Source organism: Diplotaxodon limnothrissa, linkage group LG6 (assembly GCF_057381915.1).
Source record: "Diplotaxodon limnothrissa isolate DT_005_m linkage group LG6, D_limnothrissa_male_GT1.1, whole genome shotgun sequence".
In the NCBI taxonomy this organism is placed as follows: domain Eukaryota; kingdom Metazoa; phylum Chordata; class Actinopteri; order Cichliformes; family Cichlidae; genus Diplotaxodon; species Diplotaxodon limnothrissa.
The window spans coordinates 41,901,423-41,925,562 of NC_140601.1; the positions used below are offsets into that span (position 1 = coordinate 41,901,423).

At 41.9% G+C, this 24,140-nt stretch overlaps 1 protein-coding gene across 3 annotated transcripts in view; it reads left to right on the forward strand.

Annotated features, from left to right (window-relative positions):
* sorcs1 (sortilin-related VPS10 domain containing receptor 1) overlaps window positions 1–24,140 on the forward strand; it is a 212,772-nt gene that overhangs the window by 176,968 nt on the left and 11,664 nt on the right. For all 3 annotated transcript variants that reach the window (XM_085356482.1, XM_085356480.1, XM_085356483.1), the window contains exons 12-20: window positions 1,682–1,758; window positions 4,050–4,141; window positions 4,484–4,591; window positions 8,067–8,184; window positions 9,590–9,723; window positions 15,878–15,991; window positions 19,418–19,589; window positions 20,628–20,814; window positions 21,426–21,559. In XM_085356482.1, the coding sequence (XP_085212608.1) occupies window positions 1,682–1,758; window positions 4,050–4,141; window positions 4,484–4,591; window positions 8,067–8,184; window positions 9,590–9,723; window positions 15,878–15,991; window positions 19,418–19,589; window positions 20,628–20,814; window positions 21,426–21,559 (1,136 nt within the window). The remainder of the gene's footprint in view (window positions 1–1,681; window positions 1,759–4,049; window positions 4,142–4,483; window positions 4,592–8,066; window positions 8,185–9,589; window positions 9,724–15,877; window positions 15,992–19,417; window positions 19,590–20,627; window positions 20,815–21,425; window positions 21,560–24,140) is intronic.

Consider the following 24,140-nt stretch of genomic DNA (forward strand, 5'->3'; position numbering starts at 1 on the left):
TGGTCAGCTCCTATCCTCGTGTTTGACCACAAGCTGTGGGTCATGACTGATTGAGGATAGTATCAACAGGACAGCTTCCTCTGTAGGGGGCCCAGACTCAACCATAAAGAGGGTGAAGAGCTCATACGGGAGGGGAGCAGGGGAAAGCCACTACCATAGGTTTAGGTCAGATTTTCTGTCTGGTAGGAAACTCCAAGGGCAGAACCAGGACATGCTGATGAGATTTTGACATGCTTGGGAATGTCTCTGAGCTGAAAGCTGGGATGAGACTGGATATTTCTGCTTAAATATCCAGTCTCATAAATATACTCTCTAAGTGTATGTATATACACTTAGACAGTATTATAGCAAAATAGCCTTTATAGTAGTGAGACCGAACACTGAGCTCACTGTAGGATAAGGGATCAACATTTAATCGGCCTTTATTTAGCTGAGATTGCTATTACAAGTTCATTTATTGGTCAGTAGCAGGAAACTGGACTATAATCCACATGGTCACTGTTGTTTGGAGTCCTGTGGAATTTGTAGGCAGTAGTCTACAGTACTTTCGCAAGACTCTATGCTCATAAGTTGTGCAATGTGAGGGCTAGGAGATCTAGTAGATCTTTATTTTCTATGTCTGGGTGACAGTGCAGTTTGTGACACATTAAAACAGAACTGTTAGGTAGAAAAAATGAGACCTTTATAATAATAGCATCCCAAGATTTCATCTCAACTCTAAATTGTTCATTGCAGCATTTGTTGCTTGTCTTTTGAAGTCAAAATGAAAGTAAATCTGTTATTTCGACCGCCCGTAGTGCCATATGGGACCCCAAACTGGAGACTTTATAACTTTCAAAGACAGGAAGCAGAACAGTGATGAAAGCAAACGTGTATTTTAGAATATTAATTGGTTACCAACGACGTCTTTCAGACATCTGCTGAGTTCTCCCTAATCTTATGTTTTTAATTAAACCCAAACCCTGAACCACTGTCAAGGTGGAAGACTCGAGGAAATCATTATCAATCACTCAAAGAAGAAAGAATCATGAAGCACAAGACGAAATGAGGCTAGAGGAGATGCTAAACATTAGCACGTATACAATTATAGTTCTGTGAATTATAAGTGTATTACACTGTTAGTGCATGATACAGATGCACTGTATCCACAGCACACCTGTACATCACACCAGCATGGTGACAACATCAACTGGAGCTCAGCAGAAATCTAAATATTCAGCACTCGTGTAGCTTGTATGTTATGATGAGTGTGAAGCCTATTGTTTTTCAAGAGGCATTCAGAGTAGGGGACAACTGGAAAAACCACCACCTGGCACCAATTACGGGCTAAATTAAAGCAATTACAGCCATCTGCACAGAATTAGGGAAGCTTGTCTTAATGTGGTCAGAACTGCTGAATGAGGGATACAGTAATCTGGATTTATTGGTTAATTTAGGGGTATGGGCAAATGTTGCACTGCACAATAGATCTTTCAGAGGACTGTAATTACAGCAACTGTCTGCAGCTGCAAGCTGGTGCCTCCTGCTGTAGAACCACCTCTTGTCTGAACACAATGTGTAAAAGTCGTGTTGTATTTTGTCAGAAATTAATTTCCTTTTTGTGCATCAAACTGTCTCTCCACCTCAAAGCACTTGATCAAGTTTGTTTTCTATCCTTTCTGTGAACTGGCCTCACGTCCAGGCTCCATTGGGGCAGAACTGACCACGAGCAATGTCAGTGTGTTCATCACCTCGGACGCAGGAAACACGTGGAGACAGGTGAGGCAACTTTGTTTTTGGACTGTTGTGATGTCTCGCTGGTAAACTAATTCTGCATATGTGTCACATTTGAGGAAAAAGTATCTAAGCTCTAAGTCTTCACATGGCAACAGCTGACTGACATTTAACAGTTGGTACGAACCACGCTGTCAACTTCTGCAGTCTCCTACTGACTGAGAACATTACTTTCTTTTCCAGCTGATCACAAGTGACCAGACTGTTAAACAGAACGAGTCCTCTCACGCTTTAGCTCCGTGTTTTAGTTTAACACCACTTTATATAAAGTTTAGAGATAGTTTGGTTGTATGGAATATTCAAGTTTTTAATCTTGTTATTCCATCATTGCAGACTAGAGGATAACCATCCCTCTGAAAAAAGGAGTAAAGGAGTTCATAAAAATATTCATAAATTCATTAAAATTATTTTAAATGTTTTTCTGTTAGCATATACTTTTATATAAAAGATGTATGAAAGTCGAGCCAACGTGTCCTTCACTAGTTTTGGAATCTCAGAGACACAAATATCTGATAATTAGTGTCAGGTAACAACAAAAAGAATATTCCAATGTTCACTTCTTGGATGCACTGCGCCATGTTATTTGTCAAGAACTCAAACACAGTGGAGAGGCCCAGCTCAGTGACTTGAGTGTTGGGTACTTCTGCATTGGCTTTATTTCCCCCCCAGAGGTGGTTGCATGTCGGTGGATAAATACAGAAATATAGAGGACAGTTGCAGGCTGATCCACTTACCATACACTGTGTGTGTGTGTGGTTCACCAACCCACTGGAGAACTGACTGTTTGGTCTTTGTATTTTTCTCTTGGGTGATTTCTGGGAAGGTGAAAACAATGTGTAGGAAAGCAGCTCACAGTGTATATGAAAGTATTTCCAGAGCTGACTTTCATTCACTAACATGGATTTTAAGCTTGGCTTCAAAAAACGTCAAGGCAAAGTGAGCAGTTGGGACCTGAGCATTGAACGTTGTGTATCGCATTAGAACATCCGCCTGTCTTCCTCTGTTTGATTTCGCTTGTCTGTGGACTCCAGTTCCAGTAAACATGGCTGGCTGTCAGTCTGAAATGACCTGCAGCCCTGATCATAATCATCCATGTGGTTATCCACCATCCCATTTAGCTTCTGAGTTTCATTTAAAAAAAAAAGCCTCACACATGTAAACAAACCAATGTGCAGTGATGAGTATGAGGTGATTAGGTCAGACATTACCCCTCAGATGGAGATCCAGGATGCAATTAGCAAAATGACTGTTACAAAAATAATTTGGGATTTGTTTTATGGAAAAGTTAACATTGGTGGTGGAGAGTGCAAAGTTAGAGTAACTCTATAAGCATCATTAGTAAAATAAAAAATCTGAAACGAATGCATTCATCCACCAAGGCTGAACATTAATCCAACCCTAAGCATGAATTGACTCCTGAGCTCATATTTTATACCCATACTGAACCCAAGAACATCAAGACAATGATGCAGATTATGAAGAAACGAAACAAAACAGTAAAAAGTCCTTTAAAAATGTCAAAATCTTGAAATTGACTTTAAAAGTTTATCAAACAAATAATCAAATACCTCATCAGAAAAGGTAAGAGCCAGGAAACCCCTTAAATTTTCATCCACATATAAATAAGACCAATTAAAAAATCAACATCATTGTTCAGAAACAAACTCATCCCCACGGCTTCTATTCGGGCGCCACAACGTTCTAATCAGATCAGTTGTTCTTGTTTCCAAGCACAAACAAATTTTAATTTAAGAGTCACAAAGTTTGCCAAGTCACTGCTGTTGGCGAAGATCAACTTTATTTATTAATATTACAGCCTCATGTCTGATAATTAATTTTTCCAACGATGTGCCCCGTTAAATCTTGAACAAACAGCCGCTCGCCATATGGAGCACAATGAACCGACTGACCTCCTGTCCTCTCGCTGAAAACATCCTCCTCCTCGCTCGTTGCCTATCCTCAAGTTTAGAATATAAGTCCTCAGACAACAGCCAGATTTTTTTAAGGTCACCAATCATATTACTTCTAAAGACCGGCTGAATTCATTGGCTGCATAAACCGCACATTAGACGGCCTCTACATCACTAGATTCACTTCAGTTTATGAGGCTTGTTTCTAATTAAACACAGCAATGAAAAATAATTATTTGGAAGGTAATGTAGCAAAGCAGGGCCATGATTTGCATGTATGAGTGTGTCTGTTGTGAAAAATGACAGGGTGGGTGTGTGCAAATGTGTATACAAGTAAGAGTACATCAAGCGTTTTTGTCCCAGCAGATTTTTGATGAGGAGTATGCAGTGCTGTATCTTGACCAAGGAGGGGCTTTGGTGGCAATAAGACACACTCCGCTTCCCATCCGACACCTGTGGTGAGTCATTATGACAGAGACGCCATTTGTCACAGCATGACTAATTTTCTCTGAGGAAACTGCAAGTCCTAAGTTAGTCAAGTAAAGGCAAACGAGTTTGTCTTGGAACGAAGGGAGGGTACGACTCTGTTTAGAAAACCTTGGATGATTGTCATTCGGCTTTCTGGGTTTGAGACTGTAATGACTTTTGCTCTCACTGATCAGCGTTCTCCGAGCGGAGAACCTTCAGCCCTGCGCGGAATATAAAATAAAGTCGTTAGACAACTCTCAGGGTCATTAGTGTGCGCACACAGTTGAGGGATTAGCAGCGGCCCCTTGTGAAGCAGCTGTTTGTGTTCCCAGGTTGAGCTTCGACGAAGGACGGCAGTGGAACAAATACAGCTTCACCAACACGCCCTTGTTTGTGGACGGGGTGCTCGGAGAGCCCGGAGAGGAGACTCTCATCATGACGTGAGTAGAAAAAAAACAGAGGAACAGCAAATTGCTGGTGTCTTTAAATGCGCGCTCTCTCGCGTCGTGACCCGAGCCTGTGCCGCTTCCATCTATAGCTCTGCTCTATTCAGGATTCCTGACTGTGCGTTTTCCTTTTCATGAATAAAAAGGTTTCTGTCAAGGTCTAGCCAACATCAAAACTGGCTGTCTGCTGATTATGATCACAGGAGATCAATGCTTCAGCGACAACCTGACTGCCCATTTGAAGAGCATGAAGAAGAGTGATCAAAAAATGCCTGAGAAAACAGACGAGAAACTTTATTTCTTTATAAAGTTTTAACTGCATTAGAAAGTGGAGAGAGGCATGGGGATGATTTAGCGTGCCCTCAGAAATCAGATTTATGAAGATTCCTTCTGTGTTCTTTCAAATGTATTATTAGAACAGCCCAGAGCAGAAGTGCGTGCATATGCTATGACGCAGCACTGCTCCCTTATTGGAGCAGAGATTTAGGACTTTGGGACGTGTTACCACAGCCATTACATCAATGTTTCATGATACCTGCCATAAATGACAGACTGACAGCTGGCTGTGGAGTCGGCCTTACAGGAGAGTGATAGGGCACAGCTGGAGAGAGAAAAAGGAAAATGCAGCTCTTCTTTTGGTGGGACTCGAGGGTGGGGAGCTAAAGGCGATGCTGGTAGAATAAGTTCTCGAATGCAGAGCCTCTGAGCTGGCAGACACACCATTAGTTTTCATAAGACCATCATGCACTGTTTTCTTATCAATTTGTACTCATTTTTACAGTAAGTGCCTGTCATGGCTGGGTGCCTCAGAAGCTAATTGACAGATTAATTGTGATAAATATGCTGTGGTATGAATGGTGAGGAGGGGTCAGTGCAAAGACACGCAGCCACTCAATTTAGCTAGAGATGGAATATTTATCCACTTAGTCTCATAACCTTGGATTGTGTTTTGTTCCTGACCAGTACATAAAAAAAAATATGGCTTTTCGTTCTGATTAAGTTAAACTTTAAAAGAAAAGGTTTTTAGTAACAGCATAACGCTGGAAATTATATACTGTGGATTTCGTTTTTAGATTGGGAACATTTCAAGTGTTAGTCACTGTTAACGAATCGCATGTAAAGACTAAAGCCTTCCAGCAGAACAATTTATTGCACAATACGTCTTATTTTCCATGTTTCATTTCAGTCTGTGCTGACACCATAAAATAAAACCAACAAACCCTTTATTGGATAGGGAAGCTGTGTGGAGGTGACAAAGTAAGCTGAGGTTGAACTTTCTGTTGGCTCTCTGTAGTCGCTGCACAACTATTTCTGTCACGTGTGCTTTGAATGAAAAGTTGGATGCCTTCTCGAGTCTAATGTGTTTTCCAATTTCCCAGCTCCCTACTAGAATCCAGCAACTGGTGGTCACTTGCTGCAAGACAGAGCCATGCAACAGCGACTCTTTTTGTTTTAACTTCCATGTCTCTGGCAGTATGTCTAGGGTTAGGGTTGTGAGTGTAGGCTGGGTTTGGGTTTGGTTAATGTGCTCTCCTTTACATAGATTTTTCACCTCTTTGCACTACTTACATCGAAACACTTTTAACAGTAAAACTGTACCTACAAAATGAATGAGAGTTCACTTGAAATCCAGCATTTAGTCCCTGAAATCTTTTTAGCATGTTGCGAAAGCCTAAGCCCTAAGCCTAGACAAATCACTGGTGACTGGATGGATTTCAAGAGTGACTTCAGTCATGCTATCAAGTGATCAAGTAAATAATAAGCAGTTGTGCTTTACAAGATACCGAGCTGAATTCTGGCTCAAACCTCCTGTAGCCTCTCTTTCTGGTGCTCTGCTTTCCTTCCACAGTCCAAAGATATGCTCTCATCTGTGATGGATGAGGAGCCAGCCCAGGGTGTACCCTACGTTTCGCCCTACACCTGCGGGGATAGGCTCCAGCATCCCGATGATGCTTACTTGGATAAGTGGTTAACAAAGTGGATCATTGGATGGATGAATAAGGTTTCAAAGAGGCAGACTGCTAGATTAGTAAATTAAAAATACAATGGAGGATAAAAAGTGCCTTTCTGTTACCTGTTGGTTCTTCCAATGATGGATCGCAGGCGGCAGATCTTGTGTGTTTTAAGTGAGGAGCCAAATGCACACAACGCAGGCGGGACTGATCTTAACAAAAGTGCAGATTTATTCGGACTAATGGCAAAACAGACAAAACAAAAGGCAAAAGGCAAAGTCAGAGTTGAGATAAACTGAACTGGGAGAGCTAACCTAAACACTAAACTTGGACACAGGGAACGTGGATGGTGACACGAGGAACCTAGACATGGAGACCTGGAACATGATAAGAACAGACAACCCGGCAATGACCACATATTATAAACACACGAGGGTGACGAGGGAAGTGGAAACGCTGGGGAACACAGCTGGGACGAATAGACATAATGACACAGGAGGAAGGAAAACTGAACACAGAATGCAAGACTGTCAAAATAAAACAGGAAACAGACTAAGATGCACAGCTCAACACTGGGCCCGGGGAGAGAAACAGACTTAGAAATAGAAACGGGAGACCAAACACAAAGACATGACGAGGACTTGGGGAATTAGAGAGAGAGAGACACAGAGAGGAGAGAGGGAGGGACGAGGGAGACATGGCAGGGTGGGGAACATGAGAGCAGAAAAGGGAGAAGAGACATAACAACAAGGCTAAGACCCAGAGATCCCAAGAGAGAGGGACACAAGGACACAAAGAGAACCTAATAGACAACTATAGACTTCAAAGACAAGAAAAACTCAAAACATAGAAAGAACTAAACTGAAGGCTAAACTGTAAACATTGAACTTAAACCCTCTTTATAATGTGAGAGTCACAAACACACTATAATCTCAAAAGAGCCAGTGCCCTGACACAAACCTGTAAATCTTATATATCTATGCTTGCAGCAGTTTTCTTGCACGGATCATCTGTTGAAGCATTTGTCTCTTTCACTCACAGTCTTTATCAGCTGTTTAGTATTTCACTTTTAAAGGCTCTCTGTAATTTCCTAAAACAGCTGTCCACTGCTGGTAGTATCAAATGCTAGCTAATGAAGTTGTTTATTTCTGGTTGCATTTTCAGTTTGATGCTCTGAAGTGTATTTGGGGCATCCGAAAGCTGAACGCGCAGGATCAGCGTTAATAGACCTCCGTGCTTCCTTTCACGATAACGATGGCTCACGACATTCAGCGCAACAATGAGCCTCACAGATGTGTTTTTAATCATGTGTGGTCAAAAAAACATCAGCTCTGTGGCCTAGATGATAAGATTCATCAGACAGTGCTTATTAGCAGGATGAATTCACTCCCGGCTTTGATCTTCGTGTGGGATTTGCTCACCAGACTTTTCCTTTAACATCGTTTTAGTTCGATCATTATCCAAATCGTGTTTTGTATTTAACGAGTGCAGCGTGTGTGTCTGCTTTCTTTTTTCAGGATATTTGGACATGTCAGTCATCGATCGGAGTGGCAACTGGTGAAAATAGACTTCAGGTCCATTTTCAACAGGAGGTGTATAGAGGCAGATTATCAGACATGGCACCTGCACAACCAGGTACAGCATTTAATCAGATCAGGATAGAGTTTTGATTCTTTTTACACCCTGTACAAAATGTTTTAGAGCCTTTAATTATATTTTTAATTAAATAACATTTCAAAGAGGCAGACTATTAAAATGATTTTTAATTTAAAAAGTATACTAATGAGCTGCTTCAGTAAAACACATCATTATGAAACCAGGTCTAAGTACCCTAGCTATACGAACCCCAAGTGCAATGTTTAGCAGAAAAACTAAATAACTTTGAATTATAGACAGTTTCCCCTTTGACTGCATGTCTTGAAAAGCCAAAATTCCAATATTCTGAAATGTTAGGGTTAGAGCTTTCAAATTAGGATTAGGAATCATGGAATAAAATGGTAGTAAGTAAAAGGCAGGACTTAAAGGAATTAAACTTGTTACTTAATGAACTATTATTTCCTAATGAGAAGTAAATTCATTGAAGGAATTCTGAAGTCTGTGGAGACCATCTCCTCCAAACACAAGTTCTTAAGTTTGGTTGATTCAGAGCCCCTCGCTGTACGCTTTCAGCTTTGCTGTGTTGTGAAGCTGGAGACCTCCCAGCGCAGAATCCTTACGATTCCTCCCTCATGCTTTAAGTGAACCTCCCAGCATACGTTAAACCTGCTCCGAAAGCTCCTCAGCCTGGTCGGGCCTGAAGCAGAGCCAGACGTTTAAAGCTTGCCTTTATTCATGGCCCACTTCTGTAATTGGTTTAGACACCCATATGCTCAAAGCAGGCTAATGATCAAAACATATAGCATGGAAGATGACAAGAGTCCAAGCCAATTACAGGGCTAAACTGCCCAAATGTAGTGTGGGTATAAAAAATAAACACCACCTGAAAACAGAGGTTTTGTGTTTAAGTTAGGGAAGGAGCTGGCAGTTGTATTTGTGGATGCTGGCAAGAATGTTTTTAGCCATCTCACTAGTGACACCTAATGCACAAAGACAGAATGTTGTGGTAATAAAAAGAGAGCAGCAGTGTAGGATGAAGGATGCAGTGGAAACAGGCTGCTGATATCTTCACATCTTTTTGTACTCGACTGATTTTATATTCACTTCCCACACATAGACACGTGGCTAAAAATGGATTAGGTTCTGGCAGCGTTTGCAGCTGAAACTCCTTCACAGTCGTTCATCTCAATATCACAAAAAAATCCCTTAAAAAAGAACTCAAGCAGCACATTCGACAGTGTGACGCTTGCAACGGAGGAACAGTTGCTGAGCTGAGCACGCCACACGCCACGAGCCCGTAAATATGCGCTGAACAAGAACGGTGTTCTTTGCACACATGGCTGATTGTATCCTGTAAGTTATTTATTGTGGATACGGAGTTACAAAATCACTTCAGTTTCAAACTCTGTTCCTTTCCGCTTGGCTTTGTTTTTGGACCCTGCAGGGTGAGCCGTGTCTGATGGGAGTCAAAAGAATCTACCGAAAGCTGAAGCCCACATCCAGGTGCGTTATGGGAAAGACATACTCAGTGACCATGACATCGGCACCATGCGACTGCACAGAGGCTGACTTTGAATGGTCAGTATTTAATTTTCATTCAGTCCACTTTGTATGTGCTAACACTTTACAATCCCCACTTTTAAACTGTGCATTAATAATTCATCAGATTTGAATAAGTATAATCTGGGACTACTGGGCTCTGGTGGCTCCCTGGGAGCTGGAGAACTGTGCCTGGGTCTCTGCCTCAGTTGGTGGCGGTGGGGGACTGGGGTTGGTGCTCTCTAACGGTCTTGGGGTGTGGGGCGCTTGTGGTGGCGGGTTGGCCTCTTCTGGGTGGGTCCGGCTACAGGGCCTGGGGCCCTGGTTCCCGGGGTCTCTGGCTAAGACCCTTCTTGCGTGGGGTTGGTCTGCGCCCCCTTGGGTGGGGTGGGCTTTCTCAGGTGAGGAAGCATACATTGCTGAGTGCAGCTTGTCCCAGACCCAGACCAGGGTGTCTTGTCCTTTTCCTGTGTGTGTCCCAAGACTCATCTGAACACTCCGGTCTACTGTCTTGGGTGGAGGCCCCGGACTGGGTGGTGTCATTGCAGACCCTACACCCCCCCGTGGCTGGGTGTGGGAGATGGGGGTGCCTACTGAGCCAGTTATTTCCTGGCTCTCTCCTTACACACCCACACCCACACACACTCTCCCTCATACAGCACATGCATGCGTAGGGTCACAGTGGGTAGAGCCATTCACGTGGCTGTGTTGGTGCTACCTGTGAGTTTTTGAGTGTCTGTGTTCCAGGTGTTGTATGTTTGTTCTCTTACAGGTGCGGTAGTTGGCGATACATTGTGTATTTCTTTTTGTACTCTGTTCTTTTATTATGTCTTCCCCAATCCTCTATTTTTCTCTCCCTGTCCTGCCTTAGACATTGTCATACTGTATACCACATATAATAGAATAACTGAAATAACAGGAATATAAATGAAGATGTAAACAGAAACACCCTAAACAAGAGGAGCCTGTAGAGAATTTATAGAGCTGCTCTTGGAAAAGCAAAATGTGTTTGGCACACAGTGCATTCAGATCATAATTCTGATTGTAAAAGCTGCCAGAGAGATCAGGACTTGAACAAGAAAAAGAAAAACACAGCTGGAGTAAACACTCGACACCGTCAGAGTGTTTGGATTCTCTGTGTTTTTGCTGGGTTTTTTGTTTTTGCTAAGAAGTCTGACTCCTGTGAGCCCTTTTCGGTGTGTGTGTGTGTGTGTGTGTGTGTGTGTGTGTGTGTGTGTGTGTGTGTGTGTGTGTGCGCGCACTAGAAAGCCTGCAATATTAAACCAAAGTTGCTGGAACTCTTAACACTTTACCATCCACTTTGTTATTGCCTTTGACCTTGAACAATCCTGTAAATAAACCTGTTAAACCTTAAAAAAAAAAAAAAGACCTCAAAGCAAACTGTGCTTGTTGAGCATGTGGCCAAAATGTAGCCTAACCCGAACTGACATCTGGTGGATGTTAACAGGTTATGAATTTTACTGTGAACACACAATGATAATTCATTATTGTTAATAATCATTAGCAGTACCAGGATTCATCATATTCATTAGTTTATCTATTCTTAGATTGTATTTATGAATTTTACATTTTGTCATAGCTGATAAAACATGCTGATAGTATTTTAAAAATATTACATGTTATATGATTTACTGTGTATTTGGTAATGATGTTTTGTACCCAGTGCTTTAGATGTAGCTTTAAATATAATTTTAATGTTGCAGTGAGGTATTTTTAACCTAAACCATAATGTTCCTGTAACCACATCTAGCCTGTAGTGCAAAAAAATATTGCATTTAATCTTATTGAAGAATATGAATTCTTTACAAAAGACTTTCCAGTAATTATACTAAAGGTTTATTGGAGATTCTGAAAAACTAGTTCATGCATTTATTACTTCCAGGCTGGACGACTGTAATTCATTATTATCAGGCTGTTCTAGAAACTCCCTGAAAAGCCTTCAGTCCTGACAGGGACTAGAACGAGAGAGCAGATTTCTCCTGTATTGGCTTCCCTTCATTGGCTCCCTGTTAAATCCAGAATTGAATCCTCACATACAAGATCTTGAATAATCAGGCCCCATCTTATCTTAAAGACCTTATAGTTCATGTACAATATCACTTGTTGTTCCTAGAGTATTTAAAAGTAGAATGGGAGGCAGAGCCTTCAGTTTTCAGGCCCCTCTTCTGTGGAACCAGCTTCCAGTTTGGATTCAGGAGACAGACACCATCTCTACTTTCAAGATCAGGCTTCAAACTTTTCTTTTTGCTAAAGCATATAGTTACTCTGCAATATCGGGTTATATATAATAATATAATATTGGGTTAACATAGGCTGCTGCAAGCTTCCCAAGATGCATTGCATCTTTCTTGCTCACCTTTTCACTCACTATGTGTTTATACACCACGCTGCATTTAATTATTAGTTTTTATTGATCTCTGGCTCTTTTCTATACTGTGTTTTCTGTCTTCCTTCACTCACCCCCAACCAGCCACAGCAGATGTGTTGTCTAAATATTGCTGCTAAACGCAAACCTCACCAAAATATCTTATACTTGTTGTTAGGAATGTTTACATCACAGTTGCCTGGGCTTGGCAAACTTAACACAAAGCCACCGTAATTTCTGTAAGGTGGTACGGCAGAGCGGGTCTAAGGAGCTCGGAGAGAAAAGCGTCTGGACTTCTTTAAGTTTCCTTGAAGACGTTTCATCCGAGAAGCTTCTTCAGTTCTAGGATTTTAAGGCCTATGGGAGCGTCCCCCAGGAGGGTTGTGGACCCCTTATTGATCCTCTGCTTAATCACACGAGCCAAGGTGTGAAAACAGGTGTGGGTCAAAATCAAGGTTTCGGGTGGAACCACTGTGACACCTGGCCACACCCTATCATGTGATTTACTGAGGTCAAATGGCCCAGGATATGAGTGGGTGTTAAGGTGTCTGGGAAGGATTCTAGATGACAGACAGTTGGTGTGGTAAGCCCCGCCCTCTGTTCAAAGATGGCTGTTCACATGTAACATGAAGTGTTTGTAATGCCTGTCATTACAGGGACCTTTGAAGTACATTAAAATATATCTGAAATAAATGACCCCTGTCAAGGTCAATTACTGAGTGACCCAGCAATACAATTTACCAGCAAATGGTAGAATAATCTACTTTATTACAGTTATTGGATTTCAGCCATTCACCCTCCATTGGTTGGGGGTGATGGGAAAGAGAAGAGAGCAGACAGAGCCACAGTTTGATAAATGTAAAACTGAGTGTGTTTCATTTTTCTCTTATTGCTTCTTCCCTCCACAGATGGAAGTAAAAACTAGCCAGAGCTTTAAGTTCAGGAATGACACTGTGTCCCCCTCATAGTATTACACACTATTAGTGCACCCATCAGCCCCGTCCCATTTTTCATTGTATGGTGTTTCAGTTCAACTCAGCTTTATTTATAAAGCGCCAAATCACAACAACAGTCGCCTCAAGTAGGGCTGGGCCATATTATACCGTTCACGGTAATACCGGTATAATGTTAGGCAACGATAGGAAAATGAAATATCGCGATAGAATGGGAGTAAAACGCGCATGCGCAGTGCCTTTGTTTTCATTTCAGTCAGGAGAACAACTGAGATAATCCATCCACAATACGAGGTTAGTCATTAATAGACTGCAACAACATGGGAATAGAGCAGCTGCCAGAGAATTCAACATTAATGAATCAATGGTACAGAAGTGGAGGAAGCAAGAAGAATGAGTTTAATAAAGTTTGATTTATCTGACTGCTTTGTTTCGCTTAATGTGCCTTATAATCCCGTGCACCTTATGGTCCGAAAAATACATACTGCACACTGCAGTTTAATGTTGCAAAGCACCTCTTTTTAAGTTCAGTGGATATTATACATGGTTATGCTCAGGATATGTCAGCCCATTTCTACTGGAAATGCCTTTTGGTTAAACTTTCAGCAAGGAATTTGCATTTGCACTGTTACATTTTTCTAAAGCTTTAATGTACATAAAAACCAGCTTCTTGTTTAAGTGAAAATAAATGGAAGGTTGTCTTTTTGCGCTAGTAATGTTGTGGAGTTGTATTTTGTCTCGCATCAATTATATCGTCGGTTATATCGTTATCGCAAATTTTCAAATATATATCGTGATAAATATTTTTGGCCATATCGCCCTGCTCTAGCCTCAAGGCGCTTTATATTGTAAGGTAGATCCTACAATAATAGATACAGGAAAACCCAACAATCACATGACCCCCTATGAGCAAGCACTTTGGCGACAGTGGGAAGGAAAATCTCCCTTTTAACAGGAAGAAACCTCCAGCAGAACCAGGCTCAGGGAGGGGCGGGGATGTTTGTAGTGTCAGTATGATTCCCTCCAGTTAATACACAACACCACGGTTCTTCATTCACAGATGGATTTATTCTTCCGTCACACTTCTCCTCCAAACCACCATAAAATTCACCGTCAAACTGTCATTACATAAAAGTACAGAATGACCAAACATAAAAATTACAAATAAACATTAAACCCAAGTTAACAAATGCGCGATACACAAACACAGTTAACATACCTCGCTGGCTGCAAGTAACTGAGGGAATGAGTCCGCTTCAGGAACAAAAACTTAACGAAAATAATTCCCAATTTCTTCTTCTTTACAGCTTTCTTTTACTTTAAAACAGCTTATTTATTCCTTCTTGTGACTTAGTCAACTTACAGTTTAGCTTCTTTGCACATGCTTTCTAGACTGTACTTTGCGGCACTTAAAGGCGCCTGTGCACAACACAGAATGAAACTTAGTTCCTACCCCAAAAGGAACAACAATAAATAAAGGAAATAAATAACATATTGAAAACAAATTGACATAATTTATAATTATGGCAGTTAAAGTCATTCATGCTGGACTCCCAGACATCACTCTAACTGCCACTCTGGACCACTGCTGCCATCTGTTTGTTTGCTTTGCTGACATCCGTGCACAAGAAGCTTCTGTTTGTGGCACTTGGATCAGAGTCGTTTGGTTTCTCAGTAGCTTGTAACTCAAAGGAAAGCGTGGGCTCTGTTATGTGGGACACTCGCATACATCATCACCGAGGGTATGATGGCATCACCTGGAGGACAGAGAACAACACATAGCAGCGGCTAATTGTTACGCGAGGTATTTCCTTGTATTTGGCACAGAGCCCTGGTCTTATCAGATGTAGAGATGCATTTGCAATATGTCCCGGGGTTTAAGGAAACTGGGTTTAAGTGAGGGATTAAAAAGTAAGAGATCACCGTGAAGGATAACATCCTCCAGATTATAATTGCAGAGCAGCTCTGGCACATTCTCCCGGTGGCTGCTGCTGCTAAATGGAAACCAGTTAGCTGCTCAAACATATAACTGTGTGTGTGTGTGTGTGTGAGTGTGTGTGTGTGTGTATGTGTGTGTGCGTGTAGTCATTCCCATAACTGTGTGTGTGTGTATGTGTGTGTGTGTGTAGTCATTCCCATAACTGTGTGGCATCGTCACCTCTTGAAAGGACAAAGTGTTCAGTGGAAAAAAAGATGATATTTCACACCTGCCTTTGTGCTGGTGACTCCTGATATCACAGCTGCAGTCACAGAGAATGTTTTTCTACATTAGACAAAAAATATTTTCTTTGAATTATCAGCAGTTTTAATGTTTGTTTTCCTGCGTATTTCTTTTTTCCTCACGTTGGTCCCATACCTGCAGGTCTCTCGAGGAGGACTGCTTTTGAAATAAGCTCTATCAAAACCATAAATCACTGAGCCTAATAGCTTTCATTAACAATCACAACACTTTTGCATCTGTGTGCATGTCGCGCTAATTGGGGCAATTTGTCCCTATCATTTTGGGGACACAGCGCTGCTCTGCCTTTTAATTTATGGCACAAACAACTCGTGGGCTGTGTTTAAAGAGCACCAAAGAAGCAGCTGCTGCGGCTCCTTTGAAGTCGATACTTAGATGACATTAAGGTTCCATGTTGAATTTCAATCTGAAATGATCTTACAATATGGAGCCTCTTTCGGTTTCAGAATATTTTATTAACTTTTGATTGATTTCCCTGTGAGTATTATCAGCCATTTTATAAGCAGGTGTCACACTTGTAACAGCCTTTATCTAATTTTCAAATTGAATTTTCCAAACGCTGTCTCCTCCATGTCCCGATTTAATGACGGCGTCTGTTTTGTCGGATCGTTGCAGTGATTACGGCTTTGAGAGACGGACGGACGGCAAGTGCACCCCTGCCTTTTGGTTCCATCCATCATCGATGTCCAGGAGTTGCACCACGGGGATGACTTTCCTTAACAGCACCGGGTGAGGATGAGAGCTGACTAGAATCAGCATGCACAGTCTCAGCAGCGACTCGCAGGGATTGGATAAAATGAATGGTGCATTTGAGCCGAATAGCTCAGGGTGCTTTAATTAGTTCCTCAGGGACGACACGGCCGGGCCGAGGAAAATGTGGGCTGAATGATCAAACCTGCACTTTTAAAAAACAATCATGAACCAACAAGGATAAAGCACCGGTAATAAAAAGATCTTCTTTGGGTGAAAATTGTGTCAAGAATTTCAAAGAGGGATGAATGAAAAATTCAATGCCAAATCCAGTGTGAGGGTGTGTGAAGTGCCGTGGCTTTTTCCAAAAATAACTCAAGCGCCCAGGAAAAAAGTCTGATTTAACATTGATGATCACAGTGTGGATTAAAGCTCAGAGCTAAATGGTCCTCAGGAGAAATGCATTTAAAAAATGTCTTAAATGTTAACAATAATGGGACTAGTCCATTTTGTTCACTTAGGAAAACGTAAGCAGAGGTATTGTGAATAAAACTGATGGCGATAGATGTTCACCATCTTACCCAGAACACACGTAGGATTGTTGGGGATCAGATGTACGATGCTTGCATATTCTTCCTGTGCTAACGTGTGATTTTCATCCCACAGCCCAACAACCTATGCTTTAGTTTCATTTGTGCTTCTAAAGTGCCTGAAAGTGTGATTGGGAGCATGAATGAAAGCCGTTTCTCTGAGTTAGCCCTGCAATAACTCCTCTCTCGCTGTGACAGCTGGGGCAGTTTGTCATGCTGTGAATTCAGAAATGTGAAGAAGGCTTTATACAAATTTGAAAACTTGAATTATGCTAGCTTTAGCGTATTTGACGCCCAGAATAAGAACTGCTTCTGCTAAAAGTCTGCTTTGGAAAGAGTGGATTACTATAATTACTATAAGGTCATAACGGATTAATGATTATTTCTTTGACTAAAAGTTGTCACTCTGCGATCTCAGCTGCAGAAATCTACCATTTAGGTTCATTACTAGACTTTAAGATTACTATATGTATCTTTTTTTTTTTTTTGCAGCGAGAAAATAATTTTAAAGCAAAAAGTATTCAAAGTCTACAGGAAACTATTCAGGGAACTGCCCTTCTGTATATAACTTTGGCAGCCTGGTGACATGTTAGCATTATCTGGTGTCGTTTTCACCAGACATAATTTTCTTTTTCTCAATATTTATTTATTTATTTTTTGACAGAACCTTTTAAGATAGAGAAAATGTCAGGAAAAATAGATCACATCCCTGCAATCAGAAATAAATGTGATTGTAACAAGACGAAACATTTGTGTTGTCCTGATCACATGGCCATGAAGCCGTGTTTGTGCAGCAGTGAGCTGCGGTGCTGTATCCATCCGACTTGGTTGTTTATGTCTTGCACTCCAGACACCAGACGGTGCATCCTGATGCTGTTTTTGTGTGTGATCTCTTTAGAATGGCACACGGGTGGTTTAGAGGTGTGGAGATTGAATTTTTTCCCAGTTCCTAACAGAAACTAGTGTTTTAGTTTAATTGATGATTCCAAATTGGTCAGAGGTGTGGATGAATAGTAATTGTTGTCTGTGTACCTCCCCTCTTGCCCAGTGTCAGCTAGGATAATCTATCACCTCCTGTTGCTCCAGCTAGATAAGTGGTTAAGAAGGTGAATTAATGGATGGATGGTAGGTTGTACACTCCAGCACAGTTGTGGAGGGTCAGGAGGGTGTAAGTTGGTCTCTCATCCAAAAAGAAACCGACTTTCATTTCTGAACACATGTAAATGTAAATATTTAATTCTTTGTAAAACAAGGCACTTTTTTAAAAAAATTGATAAAGATTTGAGTTGCAAAAAAAAAAAAGATTGTAGGTGTACAATGACAATAAAGGGCTACTTTTTTCTATTCTATTCGAATGGATTAACTTTTATGAAAATAAGATTATTACTATTATATATAGCTTCTTTGGATGGTGTTTTATCCTTGAGCTTGAGGGTCCTGCACAGTATCTCAGCTGTTCCTAGGACTGCACTCTTCTGGACAGATATCTTGGGTGTTGTTCCCGGGATCTGCTGGAGCTGCTCGCTTAGCTTGGGGGTCACTGCACCGAGTGCTCCGATTACCTCTGGGACCAGTGTTACCTTCACCCTCCACATCTTCTTGAGTCCTTCTCTCAGTGGGCATGTGGCAAGAAATACCAAGGGCTGAGTTCCTGATGAAGGCTCTTAGGGTCCTGTTGATCTTGTACAGTTCTAGGTACTCGAGGATTCATGTGTGGGGGATCGAGTCATAGGCCTTCTTGTAGTCAATCCAGGCAGTGCACAGGTTGGTCAGTCTGGTCTTGGAATCTGCTCCGAACTGCTCTGTCTGTCAGTAGCTGGTGTTGAGCTTCTCTGGTATTCCTGCCAATTCCTTTCTGTGTCGCACTCGTGGTTCATGTATTGAGCCACGTGCCTGTTCATCTTAGCTGCTATGATGCCTGACAGGAGCTTCCATGTGGTACTGAGGCAGGTTATTGGCTGGTAGTTGGATGGGAAGGTCGCTGCTGGGGATCATTAGGAGCCTTCAGTTACATATATATGTGGAAAGCCTAAGGGAGGCACGTCAGCAGCACTGTTAGTGACAGTCAACATGATATTAATTAGTCAGACGCAGCATGAAACAGGTGGGTTGCAGAGTGGCTTGCAGTTGTGCAACAGTTTCAACAGCGCTCCCTACAGGATGAGAAATTGGTGAGCAGTGTGTAACTTGCTGAGGCTGGCACTGAGATCAGCTGATGTGTTTTTCTTTTTGCTTATTTGTTTTTTAAAAAATTAAAGATCAGCAAGGTAGCAAAAGCTAACTCTAAGCTTTCTTACATAATTCACGTCCAGAGGGACTGTCATAAACCCTCCCTTTCTGTTTAAAGATACTTGGATAAAGAAAACATATAATTTTCTGACATGTAGTAAGGATTGTAAAATATCAAATGCTGTACTCTGAATATGTATAACAACCAACATGATTAAAGAAAACATGCAACACAATATCTCTGTGGCAAAAATGGCACATTCATTGTCACCAGAACATTAATCAGGGTAAGTGCTTTTTAAAATTTCTGAAGGAGCCTCAGCACGGCTCTTTGTTGCAGGAACATTGACATTCCCACCACATTTTAGAGTTTCTGTCAAAGGGCACATTGTTTGTGTTAGCGTCTACGCCCCTCACTACACAAACAGCACTGCTGGCACTTCAAATTGAAAAGTTTTTTTTCCTTTTTTCTGTTAAGTTTTCTTGTGAATCTAAATGAGGGAAGTGCAGACAGATTAGGCTCTGCTGTTATTTTAAACATAAATATGGTTAGTTTATACGAAGAGAAGTTTATACGAACCTTATATGAAGTTTGTGTTTGTCTGATGGCACATCTAATCAGTTTCATTTGCTTTTCCACCTTCAGCTACAGAAAAGTGGTCTCCAATAACTGTACAGCTGGTGTGAGCGCAGAGTACACAGCCAGGAGGCAGCAGTGTCCTATCCAAGCACCCAAAGGTCTCCACCTGGTTACCAGTGAGGGTTCGCTGACAGCCGTGTTAGGCACCAATGTCACCTTTCTTGTTTTTCTGGAGGAGGTGAGCTGTATCCAATGTTTCCCATGAAATCACACAGAGTCAGTGTCATTATATTTACAGTGTAAATAAGGGCAAAGTCAGAACTGTTAGCAAATATTAGTGAATTGTTTCAAATGTACAGTTAGATTGGAAATGGCTATCTGGGTTGTTTCTATAGCAACACCAGCATCCTCAGCTGTGACTGTGCTGTATCCTCTCATATTTTCCTGTGTTCACACTCTAAACTAAACGTACATGTTTAAAGGGAGAAAAATTCCCTTTCTACGCCTTTTTTTTGCTTTTTATGACCAAAAGTACTCACATACTTTGACATAGTTACACATCAACACAATTAGTGATCCTAAGAGGTGTTATCGTATTAGTAGTGTTAGGCTTTAGGGTTCAAGTTACTTCTCATCATCATTGAAAACAAAGAAGATACTCAGACAGGGACTGCCAGCCTGAGGAGTCCTGAATGCAGTAGCACAGTTTCTTTTAGGTGGGACTTCCTTGTGATTATAGAGTCAGCTGTGCGGATTGTCTTTGTTTTTAAATGCAGATCGTAAAGCAAAGTAATTAATAATTAGTAATACAGATAGTAACTACTATCTGCTGCAGTGAAACTCTTATATCTGGAAATTATCCTTTGTCCTCTGAGAGGGTGACAGCGTCTGCATGTAAAGGCAGCAGATCGTGACCTGTGCTCCTGTTGGAAAAAGTTGACAGTGTGCAAACTGTGAGTCACAGTGTCTTTTACAAGCATCCGTACATGATGAGCTAGGACTGAGATCCATGTCACTATTGACACTGTTAACTTTGGAGTAAAGTCAGTGTCTGACAAAAGTATTACACGCCTTGGAAATGAGACTGAGCTGAGTGACCACGCTGACAATCGCAGCCCTTAGCAGGGAGTGTGATAAACATTACCTACATTATTGTGCCTAGAAGGAAAACCGTGCTCTGTGTTGGTCAAATGTAATAAAAGCCAGCTCAAACCAGAATGAATATTTCATAAAAGGCCATACCTGCAGATTTCCTGGAAGTGTTTGTCCTGTTCAGGGTGACGGGGCGAGGACGAGCATCACTCTGGACTTTGGAGATGGCCACGCTCTTACATATTCCAACGTGAGCTCCATCGAGGAGGGGATCAAACACATCTACAAAGCTGTGGGAATCTACCGAGTGACCGCTACCGGGGAGAACAGCTTGGGCTCAGAGACCGCCACGCTCTACCTGCATGTCACATGTGAGATACCGAGTTTTGTGAAAGATGTTTTTGTGCTCTTCGTTTCAGCTCTTTCCACTTTTTATCAGAGTCTATGGAATTGCTGTTTCCTGCTTGTACGACATTCTATCCTTTATCTCTTCACAGAACATGTTCCCCTCCCTTAGCCAAACAAACAAGTGAGACAGAATAAATCCCATTTCTCTTCTACTCAGTTCAGCTTATGCTTTGCAGCCACTCAGCCCGCAGAAGCCACGGCAACCTCATACGTAACAGGGCTGACCACCCCCCGTGTATTCAGGGGTGACAGATGTAACGGAGCTGACTTATTGATCAGGGAGCAATGTTGCCCCTACCAGTCTGTCAATCCTGTCAACCGTACAAATAGAGCCACCGCAGGCTCCAGAGTGCCACGGATGAAAAATAGTACACAGATGGCAGCCGGCAGTCCCAGAGCAAGAGCGAATCTTGAACAAACTCACCCTCCTTACCCACCTATAAACCCCATCTCCTCCCTCTTTTTTCCCCTCATTTGAACCAACAAAGTTATTTCATTTATTTTTATCCTCTTTTCACATACTGTGGCGCAGAGCGTCGAGTTCACACTGTGATGTATATGTGTGCCTGAGTAGGTCAGCTGGAGTATATCCATCTCTCAGCTCCATTTGTGGCTGTGAGGAATAAGGAAGTGAACCTGACTGCTGTTCTGTGGCCCGGCCAAGTGGGAACGGTCACCTACATCTGGTGGATCGGAAATAACACAGAGGTACAGCGCACTCAAGAAATTCACCACTTCTCTCAGTACTTCTCTTCTTCTTTTGCCCATTTGCAATTAAGTAGGTTGCTGACTCTTCTGGTCCAAAATGTGAGAATCATTATTTTGTGGAGCTATTTTTGTGCATGCAGGTTGGAAAATGTGTAGCCTTGTTAATCAGCGTCAATAAAAATGGTGGAACGTGCTGACCTGTTCACATAGTACCTTAATTACTGATAACCAGTGAAGTGAAAGCATCTTAGTGTTAGTGTAAAAATCCTCCAATTCTAGGGCCTGCTGCAGTCAGGCAGAGCCGATCAATCACACAGAGTTAGAGGGTCAGAAAAGACATATTTTTCTGTTAATCCCTTTGCGGCATCTAGCCATGCGGATAGTTTCAGCTTGGGGGACACAGCTTTGGAGATATCGGCCTTTGAAGACAAAAGATCTGCATGGATTTTGTTCAGAATAGCGAAACGTGACAGTTTAAAAATGGAACAAAGACTTCTGGAAACACTGCAATTCAGAAGCAGTTTACAAAATAAAATTAATCAGCTTCCACCTTGCTGGTGGATTGAGTGACCATTATGTTTACATTTAACAGAGTATTTGCGTGATTATGCCAAAAGTACCAGTCCAACAACTGAGCATGGATAAACTTTTTGTCAAAAAAGGGCATTGGTCTTGGCAGAAGATATAAAACTTTTTTTTTAAAAGTAAAATATATAATCCTCGCACGTTCTCACTGCCATGGTGCAGGTAAAATAAAAATTATAAATGCTACTGGTGATGGTGATGTGACCTATTAGGATAGTGCTGCCATGTGTATCACTGTCTGATCAAGTTGCTTTCAAAGTGCTTAAGTTGTCACGTATTGTGGAGATGTAAAGAGCTAGCTTAGCTCTTAGCACGGGGGATCCCTCATGATTCATGAGTGGGAGGTTAGCCAACTAAATGTAAATAAGACCACAAGGTTAACGTTGACTCCACAGCTACAACTCCTGATACAAGAAGAAAATCAGGTCTATGATGTTAACGCACCAAGTTAGCTTGCTATAGTTGCTTAGGGTTAGCTTTGCAACTCACCATTGGTCAGCTGGTTGCTAGTAAGTGATGTCAGCAGTGATGTCAGCAGTGATGTTCGTCATCATCAAACAAGAACTTTGGCTGTCAGACACTGACACTTCTCACCATACTACACACAGCAGTGCTGCTTTGACTTCCTAACAGTTAGCCATTATTCAAAGGTTTTACATGTAAAAGGCTAAACAGCATCTCATGCTACCGCAACCACAAAGTGGACAAACACAGCAAAGTTCTTCAATAGATAAATAAAGTTGGTGTATCTGCTCAAAGGCTGCAGGTGATTCCTGGAGTCATTTTCCCCCACTGTGGTATGAAGATGAGATGCAATAGCACCCTAAACTTGAAAATCACCCTGAAAATTTAAAACTGGTGTTGGGAGGAAAAGTTTGCTTAAATAAAGCATGAATTTGTCAGAGAAATCAGTTTTAAATTTTCACTCCGTCTAAGAGATACAGTGGGGCAAAAAAGTATTTAGTCAGCCACCGATTGTGCAAGTTCCCCCACCTAAAATGATGACAGAGGTCAGTAATTTGCACCAGAGGTACACTTCAACTGTGAGAGACAGAATGTGAAAGAAAAATCCATGAATCCACATGGTAGGATTTGTAAAGAATTTATCCGTAAATCAGGGTGGAAAATAAGTATTTGGTCAATAACAAAAATACAACTCAATACTTTGTAACATAACCTTTGTTGGCAATAACAGAGGTCAAACGTTTACTATAGGTCTTTACCAGGTTTGCACACACAGTAGCTGGTATTTTGGCCCATTCCTCCATGCAGATCTTCTCGAGAGCAGTGATGTTTTGGGGCTGTCGCCGAGCAACACGGACTTTCAACTCCCGCCACAGATTTTCTATGGGGTTGAGGTCTGGAGACTGGCTAGGCCACTCCAGGACTTTCAAATGCTTCTTACGGAGCCACTCCTTTGTTGCCCGGGCGGTGTGTTTTGGATCATTGTCATGTTGGAAGACCCAGCCTCGTTTCATCTTCAAAGTTCTCACTGATGGAAGGAGGTTTTGGCTCAAAATCTCACGATACATGGCCCCATTCATTCTGTCCTTAACACGGATCAGTCGTCCTGTCCCCTTGGCAGAAAAACAGCCCCATAGCATGATGTTTCCACCCCCATGCTTCACAGTAGGTATGGTGTTCTTGGGATGCAACTCAGTATTCTTCTTCCTCCAAACACGACGAGTTGAGTTTATACCAAAAAGTTCTACTTTGGTTTCATCTGACCACATGACATTCTCCCAATCCTCTGCTGTATCATCCATGTGCTCTCTGGCAAACTTCAGACGGGCCTGGACATGCACTGGCTTCAGCAGCGGAACACGTCTGGCACTGCGGGATTTGATTCCCTGCCGTTGTAGTGTGTTACTGATGGTGACCTTTGTTACGTTGGTCCCAGCTCTCTGCAGGTCATTCACCAGGTCCCCCCGTGTGGTTCTGGGATCTTTGCTCACCGTTCTCATGGTCATTTTGACCCCACGGGATGAGATCTTGC